This window comes from Gadus macrocephalus, chromosome 12 (assembly GCF_031168955.1).
Source record: "Gadus macrocephalus chromosome 12, ASM3116895v1".
NCBI classification, from domain to species: Eukaryota; Metazoa; Chordata; class Actinopteri; order Gadiformes; family Gadidae; genus Gadus; species Gadus macrocephalus.
In genome coordinates this window covers 906,839-922,793 of record NC_082393.1, presented here as the reverse complement: position 1 = coordinate 922,793, position 15,955 = coordinate 906,839, and the positions used below count along the sequence as shown (strand labels likewise).

Sequence of the window (15,955 nt, the reverse complement as noted above, 5' to 3'; positions counted from 1 at the left end):
CCCACAGCACCATACATCCAGCGCCTAAAGAGTCAATAGCAAGACATGAGGCTGATTATAGAGCCATGTTTTTGGACTCTGTTATTGCGTGTGGAGCCACTAGGGGGCGGTGAATCCACCTCGGTGCAGTTCAACTTCTGGCCAACAGGATCAGGGTGACGGAGACACACAGAGACCGCGGCGGTGGACTGGTTGTTATAGGAGACACCGCCAGGTGGACTGGTTATTGTGTGGTGTGTGTGGTGTGCTCTCGTTCTCCCAAATTGCCCCCCTCCCCCCAAGCATCCCTCCTCCATCTACGCAGGCGTGCATCCTCTCCTCCTCCTCTCCATCACTCCCCGACATCATCCCATGCAGACGGTCGTGTTCATCCACCGTCAGCCCGTTTCGCCGACACCACGACCACTCCCACCCCACAATAGCAGCCCGTTCCCCGGGTAGAGCCACCAGCTATACCCGATCTGACAACCGGACCTCCGTCGATTTAGGATTATTATTATTTATTTATTTTTGCAATGTAAAGATGGCCAGGGTCGTCCCCAACCTGGTGTCGTTCCTCAGCAGCCTGCCGCTCCGGGTGCGGGCGCTGGGCTACTGGTCCCTGGTCTACGGCGCCTCCCTGCTGTGCGCCGCCGCCGCCCTGCTGCGCCTCTGGTGGAGCGTCCTGCTCAGACCCAGCGGCACCTTCCAGTGGGGCGTCCGGGGCGACCCCCCGCCGGCCTGCCTCAACGACACGTCGCTCGGGACCCACTGCTACGTCCGGATAAAGGTAACCTTAAGTTATGTTAGGACAAAGGTAAGGCACGTTATGATAGGGTTAAGGTAACATTATGCTATGTTATGTTAGGATAAAGGTAACGTTATGTTATTGTAGGACACAATAAAGACACGTTATTATAGGGTAAAGGTAACGTTATGTTATGTTCTGTTAGGACAAAGGTAAGACATGTTATGTTAGGAGAAAGTTTATGTTATGCTATGTTAGGGCAAAGATAAGACACGTTATGTTAGGATAAAGGTAACGTTATGTTATGTTGTGATAAAGATAAGACACTATGTTATGTTAGGATAAAGGTAAGACACGTTATGCTATGTTAGGGAAATGGTATGTGATAGGCTGGAGACGTGATACTGAAGGGACTGAGGCTGTGTGTAGGACAGCCTCTTGGTATGGAGGTGTGTGTGTGTGTGTGTGTGTGTGTGTGTGTGTGTGTGTGTGTGTGTGTGTGTGTGTGTGTGTGTGTGTGTGTGTGTGTGTGTGTGTGTGTGTGTGTGCTGGGGGGGATTGATACTCAGAGCACGTCTGGTCTCCGGCCGCGCTGAGGGACACTGCAAGCAGTATAGAGCCGATACAATAGAACCTACAGTATAGAACTGACACGATAGAACCTACAGTATAGTACTGATATGATAGAACCTACAATATAGAACTGATACGTTAGAACCTACAATATAGAACTGATACGATAGAACCTCTCCCTCTCTCTCTTTTCCTCTCCATCTCTGTCCCTATCTGTCTAGCGCTCTCTCTCTCTCTCTCTCTCTCTCTCTCTCTCTCTAATCCTCTCTCTCTCTCTCTAACCCTCTCTCTCTTTCTCTCTCTCTCTCTCTCTCTAACCCTCTCTCTCTCTCTCTCTCTCTCTCTCTCTCTCTCTCTCTCTCTCTCTCTCTCTCTCTCTCTCTCTCTCTCTCTCTCTCTCTCTCTCTCTCTCTCTCTCTCTGCAGGAGTCCGGTCTGAGGTTCCACTATGTGGCGGCTGGTGAACGGGGGAAACCCCTCATGCTGTTCCTCCACGGCTTCCCAGAGTTCTGGTAGGTCAAAGGTCGAAGGTCACACGCAGAGAAGCTCTCGAGTCGTCATCAGGTCACCTGACCTCCATTGTCTCCACGTTGTCTCCAAAAACATTCAATGTGTTCCTTGGAACTGAAAGGCGTATCAGTTCATGTTCCTTATCTGGGGACCCCCACTCAGTCTGGGGACCCCCACTCAGTCGGGAGACCCCCACTCAGTCTGGGGACCCCCATTCAGTCGGGGGACCCCCATTCAGTCGGGGGACCCCCACTCAGTCGGGAGACCCCCGGACTCCCTGCACCCTGGGGACCCCCAGACCAGAAACAAACCTGTAACTTATCCATTTACTTGATCAATTTCACATCTGATAATTGGTCCACAAACGAGGACGGTGCAAAATAATACATCAATAGGATCAGCAATCAATAATATATCAATAAGGTAAAACACAACCGTTACATCTGATTGACAGGTTAAGACCCTAACAACTGCCTGACTCCGACGGGTGTCGTCGATCAGGTGTGGACCTCTTGGAGAGGCGCCCTGCCCTCTAAATTATGGACTATGTATATTTTAGAGTTTCTGCCCTCTAAATTATGGACTATGTATATTTTAGAGTTTCTGCCCTCTAAATGATGGACTATGTATATTTTAGAGTTTCTGCCCTCTAAATTATGGACTATGTATATTTTAGAGTTTCTGCCCTCTAAATGATGGACTATGTATATTTTAGAGTTCCTTGCCTGTAAATTATAGATGTCTAAACCGGCCATCGTTAAATCACAGATTTATATTCTGGAAAACGAGCAGACAATTAAATGATAGATCACATGGGATGGGAGATCTGATCTATACCGTCAATTAATAACGAGCTGTAGGTTAGGCTACCCCTAAACCGTAGATCTATGTCATATAGAACGACGACAACCTAACATTTAATAATCATTAATCTTGTAAACCAACCCCTTGATTATGAACCCATTAAATATAATGCAATACTTTATAAACATTGGAACATTTAAAAACAAAGATTGTCTTTATGGTAGATTCTATAATAAAGAATCTACAATCGATTCTATAATATAGATTCTATGATATAGAATCTACCCAAACCTAACCCTAGCCAATCAGAGAACACACAGCTGATCGTAAACAACATAATGTTGGCTAGTACCTCAAATACAGTATTTTAGGTAGATTTTTAGGTATTTCAAGCAGTATCTGAGGTAGTGTTTGAGGTAGTATGCAGTAGTATTTGAGGTAGTATCTGAGGTAGTACAGGGTAGTATTTGAGGGGGTATTTGAGGTAGTATCTGAGGTAGTACGGGGTAGTATTTGAGGGGGTAATTAAGGTAGTATTTGAGGGAGTATGAGGTAGTATTTGAGGTAGTATGAGGTCTGTCTGTCCTCAGCTCTGTCTGTCCTCAGGTCTCTCTGAGCGTGTCTGTCTGTCTGAGTGTGTCTGTGGGTCTGTCTGTCTGAGCGTGTCTGTCTGTCTGAGCGTGTCTGTGTCTGACCGTGTCTGTGGGTCTGTCTGAGCGTGTCTGTCTGTCTGAGCGTGTCTGTCTGTCTCAGCGTGTCTGTGGAGGCTCTGAGCGCTACGGACTGAATCAGGCCAGCAGAGACGCTCTGACCTCAGAACACACAGTTAATTAAAGACGTCTGGGACTCTGGACCTCTCTCTCTCTCTCTCTCTCTCTCTCTCTCTCTCTCTCTCTCTCTCGCTCTCGCTGTGTCTGTCTCTCCTCCCCCCTCTCTCTCTCCCTCTCTTGCTCTCTCCCTCTCTCTCCCTCTCCTCTCTCTCTCCCCCCTCTCTCTCTTGCCTCTCTCTCTCCCCCTTTCTCTCTCCCCTCTCTCTCTCTCCTCTCTCCCCCCTTTCTCTCTCCTCTCTCCCCCTCTCTCTCTCCCTCCCTCCCCCTCCTCTCTCTCTCCCCCCTCTCTCTCTCCTCTCTTTCTCCCGCCTTTCTCTCTCCCCCTCTCTCTCTCTCTCTCTCTCTCTCTCTCTCTCTCTCTCTCTCTCTCTCTCTCTCCTCTCTCTCTCTCTCCCCCTTTCTCTCTCTTTGTCTCTCTCCCCCTCCCCTTTCTCCCTCTCTCTCCCCCTCTTTCTCTCTTTGTGTCTCTCTCCCCCCCCTCTCTCTCTCTCTCTCTCTCTCTGGGTGAGTTAGTAAGCAGTATTGTAGCCATTACTTTGTACTGGTGACTGTGTGTGTGGGTGGATGTTCTGCAGCTCATATATATTCTAAGATCTGAGCTTCAGTCCTGACTCATCGAAACTCACCCACTCCTCCTCACTCAGGAGGTGTGTATTTGCGTGTGTGTGTGTGTGTGTGTGTGTGTGTGTGTGTGTGTGTGTGTGTGTGTGTGTGTGTGTGTGTGTGTGTGTGTGTGTGTGTGTGTGTGTGTGTGTGTGTGTGTGTGTGTGTGTGTGTGTGTGTGTGTGTGTGTGCTGGGTGATTAGGATCTGCAGTTTGAAGAAGAGTGTTTTTGTGGTCTGATGACTAGGCTCTGTGAGTGTGTGTGTGTGTGTGTGTGTGCGCGCGTTGCGATCAGGGTCCAAGCCATTGGTGGGTGGTTCTAGAGGTCACTGAGTCCCCTCCTCCTTCCCACCTCATCCTCCCTTCCTCCTCCTCCTCGCCTCCTCCTCCTCCTCACCTCCTACTCACTCATCTCCACTCTGTAGACATTAATCTACTTTCTTATTGAAAACCCCCAATCGATATTTTCATGCTGTACTACAGACAGTACAGAGACAGGTCATTAAGGAGCAGGTAGGGGTTAGACAGTACAGAGACAGGTCATTAAGGAGCAGGTAGGGGTTAGACAGTACAGAGACATGTCATTAAGGAGCAGGTAGGGGTTAGACAGTACAGAGACAGGTCATTAAGGAGCAGGTAGGGGTTAGACAGTACAGAGACAGGTCATTAAGGAGCAGGTAGGGGTTAGACAGTACAGAGACGGGTCATTAAGGAGCAGGTAGGGGTTAGACAGTACAGAGACGGGTCGTTAAGGAGCAGGTAGGGGTTAGACAGTACAGAGACAGGTCGTTAAGGAGCAGGTAGGGGTTAGACAGTACAGAGACGGGTCGTTAAGGAGCAGGTAGGGGTTAGACAGTACAGAGACGGGTCGTTAAGGAGCAGGTAGGGGTTAGACAGTACAGAGACAGGTCATTAAGGAGCAGGTAGGGTTAGACAGTACAGAGACAGGTCATTAAGGAGGGGTTAGGGGTTAGACAGTACAGAGACGGGTCATTAAGGAGCAGGTAGGGGTTAGATAGTACAGAGACAGGTCATTAAGGAGCAGGTAAGGGTTAGACAGTACAGAGACAGGTCAGTAAGGAGCAGGTAGGGGTTAGACAGTACAGAGACAGGTCATTAAGGAGCAGGTAGGGGTTAGACAGTACAGAGACAGGTCATTAAGGAGCAGGTAGGGGTTAGACAGTACAGAGACGGGTCATTAAGGAGCAGGTAGGGGTTAGACAGTACAGAGACGGGTCATTAAGGAGCAGGTAGGGGTTAGACAGTACAGAGACGGGTCATTAAGGAGCAGGTAGGGGTTAGACAGTCCAGAGACAGGTCATTAAGGAGCAGGTAGGGGTTAGACAGTACAGAGACAGGTCATTAAGGAGCAGGTAGGGGTAAGACAGTACAGAGACAGGTCATTAAGGAGCAGGTAGGGGTTAGACAGTACAGAGACAGGTCATTAAGGAGCAGGTAGGGGTTAGACAGTACAGAGACAGGTCATTAAGGAGCAGGTAGGGGTTAGACAGTACAGAGACAGGTCATTAAGGAGCAGGTAGGGGTTAGACAGTACAGAGACAGGTCATTAAGGAGCAGGTAGGGGATAGACAGTACAGAGACAGGTCATTAAGGAGCAGGTAGGGGATAGACAGTACAGAGACAGGTCATTAAGGAGGGGGTAGGGGTTAGACAGTACAGAGACAGGTCATTAAGGAGCAGGTAGGGGTTAGACAGTCCAGGTATGTGGACATGGAGATCGAGCCCAGAGCCTTTGGGTCGTGGTGCAGAGCTGAGAGAGTCTGGGTTCTCGTCTCCCCGGAGGCGTTCCATTAACCTTGTTTGTACCGCTGGTGTTGGGAACACACAGGAGATAAAAATAGCCCCTGTACACACACACACACACACACACACACACACACACACACACACACACACACACACACACACACACACACACACACACACACACACACACACACACACACACACACACACACACACACACACACACACTCTCTCGCTCTCTTGCTCTCTCCCTCTCTCTCCCTCTCCTCTCTCTCTCCCCCCTCTCTCTCTTGCCTCTCTCTCTCCCCCTTTCTCTCTCCCCTCTCTCTCTCTCCTCTCTCTCCCCCCTTTCTCTCTCCTCTCTCCCCCTCTCTCTCTCCCTCCCTCCCCCTCCTCTCTCTCTCTCTCTCTCTCTCTCTCTCTCTCTCTCTCTCTCTCTCTCTCTCTCTCTCGGGCGCCTGCGGAAGCATCCAGAACCTTTGAGTGTCTCCCGCTGTTACAGAAATGACATGGTACTAGGATAGCGATGCTAATCTGTGGTCCTCATCCCGGTGTCGCTACATATCTATAGCTCTAAAATACTCTTTATTTATACATATGTATATGTTCTATATGCATTCTATGTCGCTATCGCTACATCTCTACATCAGTATCTCTGTATCATAATTCTATACATCGCTGTAGCTACAGTTATATCTCTGTCGCTATACCTCAGTCTAACATTATCTCTACATATCCCTATATGTCAAAGCCTATAATTAAAGTCCTATATATCGCTACATCTCTTTTCTGTTTAGCCATATCTCTGTGTTTGTGAAGCAGTCCTACAGCTCCTCATATCACTCTCTTTATATCTTAACTAGCCCTATATCTCTTCATATCACTCTGTACATCTTAACTACCCCTATATCTCTTCATATCACTCTGTACATCTTAACTACCCCTATATCTCTTCATATCACTCTGTATATCTTAACTAGGCCTATATCTCTACATATCTCTCTCTGTATATCTCGTCCAGCCCTATATCTCTCTCTGTATATCTCGTCCAGCCCTATATCTCTCTCTGTATATCTCGTCCAGCCCTATCTCTCTCTCTGTATATCTCGTCCAGCCCTATATCTCTCTCTGTATATCTCGTCCAGCCCTATATCTCTTTATATCTCTCTCTGTATATCTCGTCTAGCTCTATATCTCTCTCTGTATATCTCGTCTGGCCCTATATCTCTCTCTGTATATCTCGTCCAGCCCTATATCTCTCTCTGTATATCTCGTCCAGCCCTATCTCTCTCTCTGTATATCTTGTCCAGCCCTATATCTCTTTATATCTCTCTCTGTATATCTCGTCCAGCTCTATATCTCTCTCTGTATATCTCGTCCAGCCCTATATCTCTTTATATCTCTCTCTGTATATCTTGTCCAGCCCTATATCTCTTTATATCTCTCTCTGTATATCTCGTCCAGCCCTATATCTCTCTCTGTATATCTCGTCCAGCCCTATATCTCTTTATATCTCTCTCTGTATATCTCGTCTAGCTCTATCTCTCTCTCTGTATATCTTGTCCAGCCCTATATCTCTTTATGTCTCTCTCTGTATATCTCGTCCAGCCCTATATCTCTCTCTGTATATCTCGTCCAGCCCTATATCTCTACCTGGTTGTCATGTGTAAGTTATTAATAGATGCGGGGTTGGTGGTTGGAGCTCAGGATCCAGAGTGCCCTTGAGCAGAAGCACCTGACAGGATCATGTGGAGCTGATTGGCTCCCATGGGCAACACCTCGCCTGACAGCTGTGTGTGTGTGTGTGTGTGTGTGTTTGTTTGTCTGTGTGTGTGCGTGTGTGTGTGTGTTTGTGTGTATGTGTGCGTACGTGCGTGTTCCTGAGTTTCTTCTCATCTCAGGGTTGGAGGTCAGAGGTCAGGGTTATGTGTCAGGCGGGCTGTGAGACCCTAACTGTGATGAATGGGATAACAAAAATATACCAATAAAGTTTGATTTGATTCGACAACTTAACCTTGAGGCTAGCTAGGACTCAATTATATGAAAAAAATACTATGAATACAATACTATGAATACAATCATATCAAAACAAAAATAGTAATATAAATACAATCATATGAATCCCAAAATAATAATATTAATACAATAATAACTATACATAATATAATAATATCAAATGTATCCAATTACATCAACAGTAAGCTGGTGAATGTGGAAATATAAAAATGGAATAAAAGTTGTGTTGGTTCTCACGGCGGTACTGTCATGAGTAGGAGGTACTAATAAAGTTATTCCGGTTCTCCAGGTTCTCGTGGCGGTACTGTCATGAGTAGGAGGTACTAATAACGTTATTCCGGTTCCCCAGGTTCTCGTGGCGGTACTGTCATGAGTAGGAGGTACTAATAACGTTATTCCGGTTCCCCAGGTTCTCGTGGCGGTACTGTCAGGGAGTGGACGTACTAATAAAGTTATTCCGGTTCCCCAGGTTCTCGTGGTGGTACTGTCATGAGGTGGAGGTACTAATAAAGTTATTCCGGTTCCCCAGGTTCTCGTGGCGGTACTGTCATGAGGTGGAGGTACTAATAAAGTTATTCCGGTTCCCCAGGTTCTCACGGCGGTACTGTCATGAGGTGGAGGTACTAATAAAGTTATTCCGGTTCCCCAGGTTCTCGTGGCGGTACTGTCAGGGAGTGGACGTACTAATAAAGTTATTCCGGTTCTCCAGGTTCTCGTGGTGGTACTGTCATGAGGTGGAGGTACTAATAAAGTTATTCCGGTTCCCCAGGTTCTCGTGGCGGTACCAGCTGCGGGAGTTTAAGAGCGAGTTCCGCGTGGTGGCGGTGGACATGCGGGGCTACGGGGAGTCGGATGTCCCACTCTCGGTGGAGAGCTACCGCTTCGAGCACCTGGTGACCGACGTCCGCGACATCGTGGAGTACCTCGGTGAGCCGCGGGGGTTCAACCAACCTTTATTTAAATCAGGATCAACGACAACACGAACATATTCCCCCAATCAACCCGCAGAAGACTCAAGACTCCCTGGTTCAGAGTTCACCCAGACTGCATAGTCTAGCCCCCCCCCTTACCCCCCCACCCCCCTCTTACTCACTTATTGTACGTTGTACGTCCTGGCACTTAAATACTACTTAGCATTGTGTAGCATCTTATCCTAGCTGTCTTTGTTGTGTACAGCGAACGGGTTAACCTAGTGATAGTTAGTGCTTAGCACCTGGTTCTATGAACATCCTTACTGTACCGACAGTGGTATAATGTTGTCTGTCTTTCTTCTGACAAATGTACTTATTGTAAGTCGCGTTGGATAAAAGCGTCTGCTACACGCCCTACATGTAAAAACGTAGTTGTAAATCATTGTCACAGTGTTCCCTTTTAAATCTTTAATCACGACTAATTGGTCGGACGGCCGTTTGACCTTCGTCAGCTGAGGTCCTACAGGATGAGGTCAATCGGTATCCATAGTGATATCAGGCATCCCGACCACTCCGACCTCCGGCTCACGACTCTCCTCTCCGCCAAACCCCTCTGGGAGGAAGCCACAGAAAGCAGCAGTCATTCTGAGGATCAGATAACACACCCAGCACAGAGTTATCAGATTACAAAATGAGGGAAGAATTCGTCACTGAGTTGCAGACAAACTAAACTCAGAGAAGAGCAGAAGAACGGAACTCTAATGTTTGTTCTCTATGAAGAACAGCCATTAATACCTCTGTCTGTCTGCCTGCCTGCCTGCCTGCTGTCCTCAGGGTACAACCGCTGCTGTCTGGTGGGCCACGACTGGGGCGGCACGGTGGCCTGGCTGTTCTCCATCCACTACCCCGAGATGGTGACCAAGCTCATCGTGCTCAACTCCCCGCACCCCTCCGTCTACGCAGGTAGGCCTCGTACGCACACGCACGCACGTGCACACACACACACACACACACACACACACACACACACACACACACACACACACACACACACACACAGCAACCAGCGAGCCGCACTCCCACTGGTGAGCTGGTGGTCTGCGGTGGCTCTGGGCGCTCCTACTAACGAGGAGCGTTAATTAGCTTAATGAGGAGCGATGGCGACTCCTCCTGCATGTTTATCTCCCATCTGGAGGAGCAGGAGGTGATTAGAAGATCCTAACGTCAGGATGGGAGGCTGTGGACCAGCGTCCTCCTCCTCCTCCTCCTCCTCCTCCTCCTCCAGTAGTCTTCATTCACCAGAGGAAATGGTTCTCCGTTGTTTTGTTGACATCATGTTTTCATTCTGTCTCCTCTTTTTCTCCTTGTCTGTCGATCTCCTGGTCTTCTCCTCCTGGTCTTCTCCTCCTGGGCTCTCGGTCACCTCGTCCTGGTTCTCCTCCTGGTCTCCTGGTCTCCTCCTGGTCTCCTCCTGGTCTCCTCCTGGTCTCCTGGTTCTCCTCCTGGTCTCGTCTCCTGGTTCTCCTCCTGGTCTCGTCTCCTGGTCTCCTCCTGGTCTCCTCCTGGTCTCCTCCTGGTCTCCTGGTTCTCCTCCTGGTCTCGTCTCCTGGTTCTCCTCCTGGTCTCCTGGTCTCGTCTCCTGGTCTCCTCCTGGTCTCCTCCTGGTCTCCTCCTGGTCTCCTGGTTCTCCTCCTGGTCTCCTGGTTCTCCTCCTGGTCTCCTGGTTCTCCTCCTGGTTCTCCCGGTCAGACTACGCCCTGCGTCACCCCAGCCAGCTCCTCAAGTGCAGCTCCTTCTTCTTCTACCAGCTGCCCCGCCTGCCGGAGCTCATGCTGTCAATTAACGACTTCAAGGTGAGTACCATGGACACCAGCACTGCTACAACACTACTACACTAGTACACTACTACACTAGTACACTACTACTACGTGGAACGTGGATTTATGCTGTACTACTTTATACAATACATGGGAGTCAATTAAACAATATCCTCCATTAAAAATATATATCTATATATTCTATATATTCACTAATATATAATCAAAAGGAATCAATAAATAAAAAAAAAAGACTATAAATGATTATATTATTTTGATAATATTCAGTTTTCAGATCTGGGATAAAAGTAAAATGTTTCAATTAAAAAAATGGATTGAACTGTCTGTAAATCATGGCAAAAAAAAGAAGAAAAAGAATCAGCCGATACGATACACGTAAAAAAATGCAAATATCGACAGATTATTTCGGCCGGCCGATATAATCTGTCGATCACTAGTTCTGAGCCTCCTCACAGACTGATGGAGCCGGTTGGCTCTGAGCCTCCTCACAGACTGATGAGCCGGTTGGCTCTGAGCCTCCTCACAGACGGATGGAGCCGGTTGGCTCTGAGCCTACTCACAGACTGATGAGCCGGTTGGCTCTGAGCCTCCTCACAGGCTGATGAGCCGGTTGGCTCTGAGCCTACTCACAGACTGATGAGCCGGTTGGCTCTGAGCTTCCTCACAGGCTGATGAGTCGGTTGGCTCTGAGCCTCCTCACAGGCTGATGAGCCGGTTGGCTCTGAGCCTCCTCACAGACTGATGAGCCGGTTGGTTCTGAGCCTCCTCACAGACTGATGAGCCGGTTGGCTCTGAGCCGGTTGGCTCTGAGCCTCCTCACAGGCTGATGAGCCGGTTGGCTCTAAGCCGGTTGACTCTGAGCCTCCTCACAGGCTGATGAGCCTCCTCACAGACTGATGAGCCGGTTGGCTCTGAGCCTCCTCACAGGCCTCACTGCTCCTCTCCCTGTGCTGTCTAGGCCCTCAAGGCCCTGTTCACCAGCCGGAGCACGGGCATCGGGAGGAAGGGCCGCTGGCTGAGCTCCGAGGACATGGAGGCCTACCTGTACGCCCTGTCCCAGCCCGGGGCCCTCACCGGGGCCCTCAACTACTACAGGAACGTCTTCAGGTAACGCTACTACTACTCTACTACTACACTACTACACTACTAACACCAACCAGGGGCCCTCACCAGTCTCCTCTGAGTTCCTCCGGTTGTCATGGCGGCGGTCTCCTCTGACCTCCGGTTGTCATAGCGGCAGTCTCCTCTGACCTCTGGTTGTCATGGCGGCGGCCTCCTCTGACCTCTGGTAGTCATGGCGGCGGTCTCCTCTGACCTCCGGTTGTCATGGCGGCGGTCTGCGTCTCTGTCCCCCCTGAGAGAAAACCAAGCAGATGGTTGTGAGGTCGCGACTCGAGGGAGACACCTTAACAACGTCCTGGGAGGAAACACGCTTCACACAGACGGGAGGGGCAGCAATACTCTATTTGGAGGAGGAGACTATAATTATAATAACATATATCATATAATATATTATCAAGTATTTACATAATATAATATATATATAATATATAAAATATCTAATGTATTATTATGTATAAAATGTTTTTGGTGTCAGTTTGTCAGCATATAAGCCAATGGTAATATTATCCATGTCTAAATGAGGTGTAGCCTGCTGCCAACCCATCAACCTAAAGGATGTTGCTCCCGTGTCAGAGAACAGCAGTGGCGCCCCCCAACGGACACCGAGAGAACTGCAGGCGCTGCTCTCTTCAGAAGAGCTCTGATCTGCCTGTGTGTGTCTGTGTGTGTGTACAATAAGTACATTTGTCCGAAGAAAGAGAAACAACAATACATGGCTGTCGGTAAAGTAAAGATGCTCATAGAACCAAGTGTAGGATAGAATAGGATAAAACTAGGACAGCACGCTACACATTGCTCAGCACTGTTTAAGTGCTACCTAAGAGAGGCGACCTAAGATAATCCACACAGAGGCTTCCTAGCCTCCTGTCTCTCTGGTTGAATGAGTCCTTGGCCTCTGTGAAGCTCCGATGCTCTCTGTCCTCCGGCTGGCTGGAGGACAGAGAGCATCGTAGCTTCACAGAGGCTTCCTAGCCTCCTGTCTCTCTGGTTGAATGAGTCCTTGGCCTCTGTGAAGCTACGATGCTCTCTGTCCTCCGGTTGGCTGGAGGACAGAGAGCAGAACATCCTCATATGTTCCCGTCCTGAGGCGTTCCACCGCGCATGGACGCCCCCGCCACCTGGGTCCCACTCACTACTGCTCCTATTGGTTGTGTTAAATAGAGCTGTGTGTGAGTGCTGGGATCTGTCCCCCCCCCAGCCCCAAGCCCCACACACACCCCTCCACCCCCTAGACACGAGACATCCTGTAAGCCAATGTAAACTTCATGCAAGAGCATCTAGAATCATGTAAAACACGGACCGACTGAGGCAGAGACCGACTCAAACGTCTTCCCTGCTCCAAGGGCGGCATGTGTCTCAGGAGGCAGAGCGGGTCGACTGGTAACCTCAAGGTTGCTGGTTCGATCCCCGGCTCCTCCTAGAGGGTCGAGGTGTCCCTGAGCGAGACGCCTCACCCTGACTGCTCCTGACCAGCTGGCTGTCGCCCTGCGGGGCCGACTCCGCCGCCGGGGGGGGAATGTGTGCATGAAGGGGTGAATGTTGGGCGATATTGTGAAGGTGTCCACCGGTTAGAAAAGCGCTGTATGAAAGCAATCCATTTACCATTGAGCGTCCCCCTGTGGCCCCTGTGTCCCCAGCCCCTGACCCAGCAGTCTCTACTTTCTATACTGTCTCTGATGCCCCTTTGCCCCCTGTGTTGCCCCCTGTGCCCCCAGCTCGCTGCCCCTGACCCAGCAGTGCGTGCGCTCCCCGGTGCTGCTGCTGTGGGGGGAGTGCGACGCCTTCCTGGAGCAGGGCATGGCGGAGGCCTGCCGCCTCTACATCCGCAACCACTTCCGTCTGAACATCATCTCGGGAGCGGGCCACTGGCTGCAGCAGGACCAGCCCGACATCGTCAACACACTGATGTGGACCTTCATCAAGGAGGGCGAGGGCCGCAAGAGCCACCGGCACTGACGCACACACACACTCAGACACACACACATGGGCAGACACGCACGTACTCACACACGCACACGCACAGGGACGCACTGCCGCACACACACACACACACTCAAACACATACACACACACACAAACTCAGACACACGCACACGTGCAGACACGCACGTACTCAAAGAGGACGCACTGACGCACACACGCACTCAAACACATGCACACACACTCACTCAAACATATACACACTCACACACAAACGCACAACAGACAAATACACACATGCAACACACACAGGCACACACACACACACACACACACACACACACACACACACACGTACATGCAAACACAAACGCACACACTTCCACACACACTTAAACACACACACTTCCACACACACTTAAACACACACACTTCCACACACACTTAAACACACAGACACGTGCGCAGCGACCACCTCCTCACCTGGACATCAGCCTACGTTTAGACAATGCGATAATTCTCTTAGATTTTGGCACATTTTGCGTATTTTTAAAGATGTCAGCCGAACAGCGGAGAGAACAAAAGCACAGGAGAGGAGAGCAGCACCACGCCGTATTTTTGACATACGTAATTAAAACGTTTTTTGCACATTTTGACATTCGCCTTAAGGTGTGTTGTTGACTAACATGCGTGGCAAAGTCTTTTCCGTGGGTCGTGTTGTGAGGTGCCTTTTGATCTTTGACGTAATGTTTGCCGATGTAACGCCGTTTGCTCTACCGTACGTATCAATGTCCTGGCTGGTCCCGACTGGTCCTGGCTGGTTCGAGCTGGTCCTGGCTGGTCCTGGCTGGCCCTGGTTGGTTCTGGCTGCTTTTGGCTGATTCTGGCTGGTCCTGTCTAGTCCTGGCTGGTTCTGGCTGATTCTGGCTGGTCCTGGCTAGTCCTGGCTGATCTTTGCTGGTTTTGGCTGGTCCTGGCTAGTCCTGGCTGATCTTTGCTGGTTTTGGCTGGTCCTGGCTAGTCCTGGCTGGTTCTGGCTGGTTCTGGCTGATCTTTGCTGGTTCTGGCTGGTTCTGGCTGAATTTGTCAATGAATTTTCGATGGGTTATCGATGAGTTATTAATGAGTTCTTTATCGATAAGTTATCAATGAGCTATCGATAAGTTATCGATGAATTATCAATGAGTTATTAACAAGTTATTAAAATTAACAAATTATTAATGAGTTATAAAATAGTTCTTTATCGATGAGTTACTAATGAGTAAGCGATAAGTTATCAATGAGTTCTTTATCGATGAATTATCGATGACTTATCAGTGAGTTATCGATCAGTTCTCTATCGATGAGCTCCTTCTATCAGGTAGTGTCTTGAAATAAATTTTCTTTTTTGTATTGATCTATTTTTTTGGACAAAACAAGCTCAAACATAGAGAATGTGGTCGGCTTTGAGCTACCTGTACCAGAACAAACGCGAGAACGGCATCAACGGTTGAATATTGTAAAATTGTTTTTGTATCTCTTCCTAGACCACTGCATTTTGAAGTTTCACTGAGCCAGATCTACTTCATCAATTTTATAAATAAATTAAATCAATGTGAATTTTGTGGTTTAAGTCTTATTTTACTGTTACTAATGCTGCGCAACAGCATCACAGCAGGGAATGGGTGTTCAATAATTGTTGTGTCATTTAGATCAGGAGCTCCCAACCTTCCTTTTCCAAGGACCGGCATATTCATAAACATTTGGAGGACCGGTATCTGATTTTAAGGCCTTAGTTTTAAGATGACAATCTTATTTGTCATATTCATAACAATTAAAGCAACAGCAATGAAATGCCTCAGTCTTAGGCTCCCTCTAACAATGCAATCATATAAAATAATACAATTTATTACAGAAACACAAGAAAAGTCACCTGAGACTTAATAAACACAAGAGTAGTGCAAATACACAGTGCACTTACAGTTCTTAATTTACAGTGGTCTAGTTGCATATTGATCGACTCTATGATGTGTAGGAGGAAATAACATGACCTTCATATCTATAAAGATACAGCGCAAAATACTAAACTCGGGTAATTACGGTAGATTACGCGCACACTACATGGTAATTACGGTACATTTACACGGACACACTACAGTCCGGTAGGATGATTCGACCGGTATCATGCGCATGAGCAGTCCCCCTCTGCTGCGTTCAAGCCACATGGAGTTGCCGTAAATACCAGATCCCTCGAATTGACGTTCACAACACACCAAAAGTTCCAATGGATGCATCTGACAGGCGGATCAACATCAACACTATATGAGTGACAGCTCACAAAAATAGGATTCTCTAA

The 15,955-nt window shown here is 48.6% G+C and overlaps 1 protein-coding gene across 1 annotated transcript; it reads left to right on the top strand.

Moving 5' to 3' along the window:
* The first annotated feature begins 81 nt into the window (after positions 1-81).
* Positions 82-15,219, top strand: ephx4 (epoxide hydrolase 4). Its single transcript, XM_060067270.1, has 7 exons — positions 82-769; positions 1,726-1,811; positions 8,599-8,756; positions 9,575-9,703; positions 10,490-10,593; positions 11,537-11,685; positions 13,416-15,219. The coding sequence occupies exons 1-7, from the start codon at positions 524-526 to the stop codon at positions 13,654-13,656; spliced, it is 1,113 nt and encodes a 370-aa protein (XP_059923253.1). The 5' UTR covers positions 82-523; the 3' UTR covers positions 13,657-15,219.
* Positions 15,220-15,955: the final 736 nt, after the last annotated feature.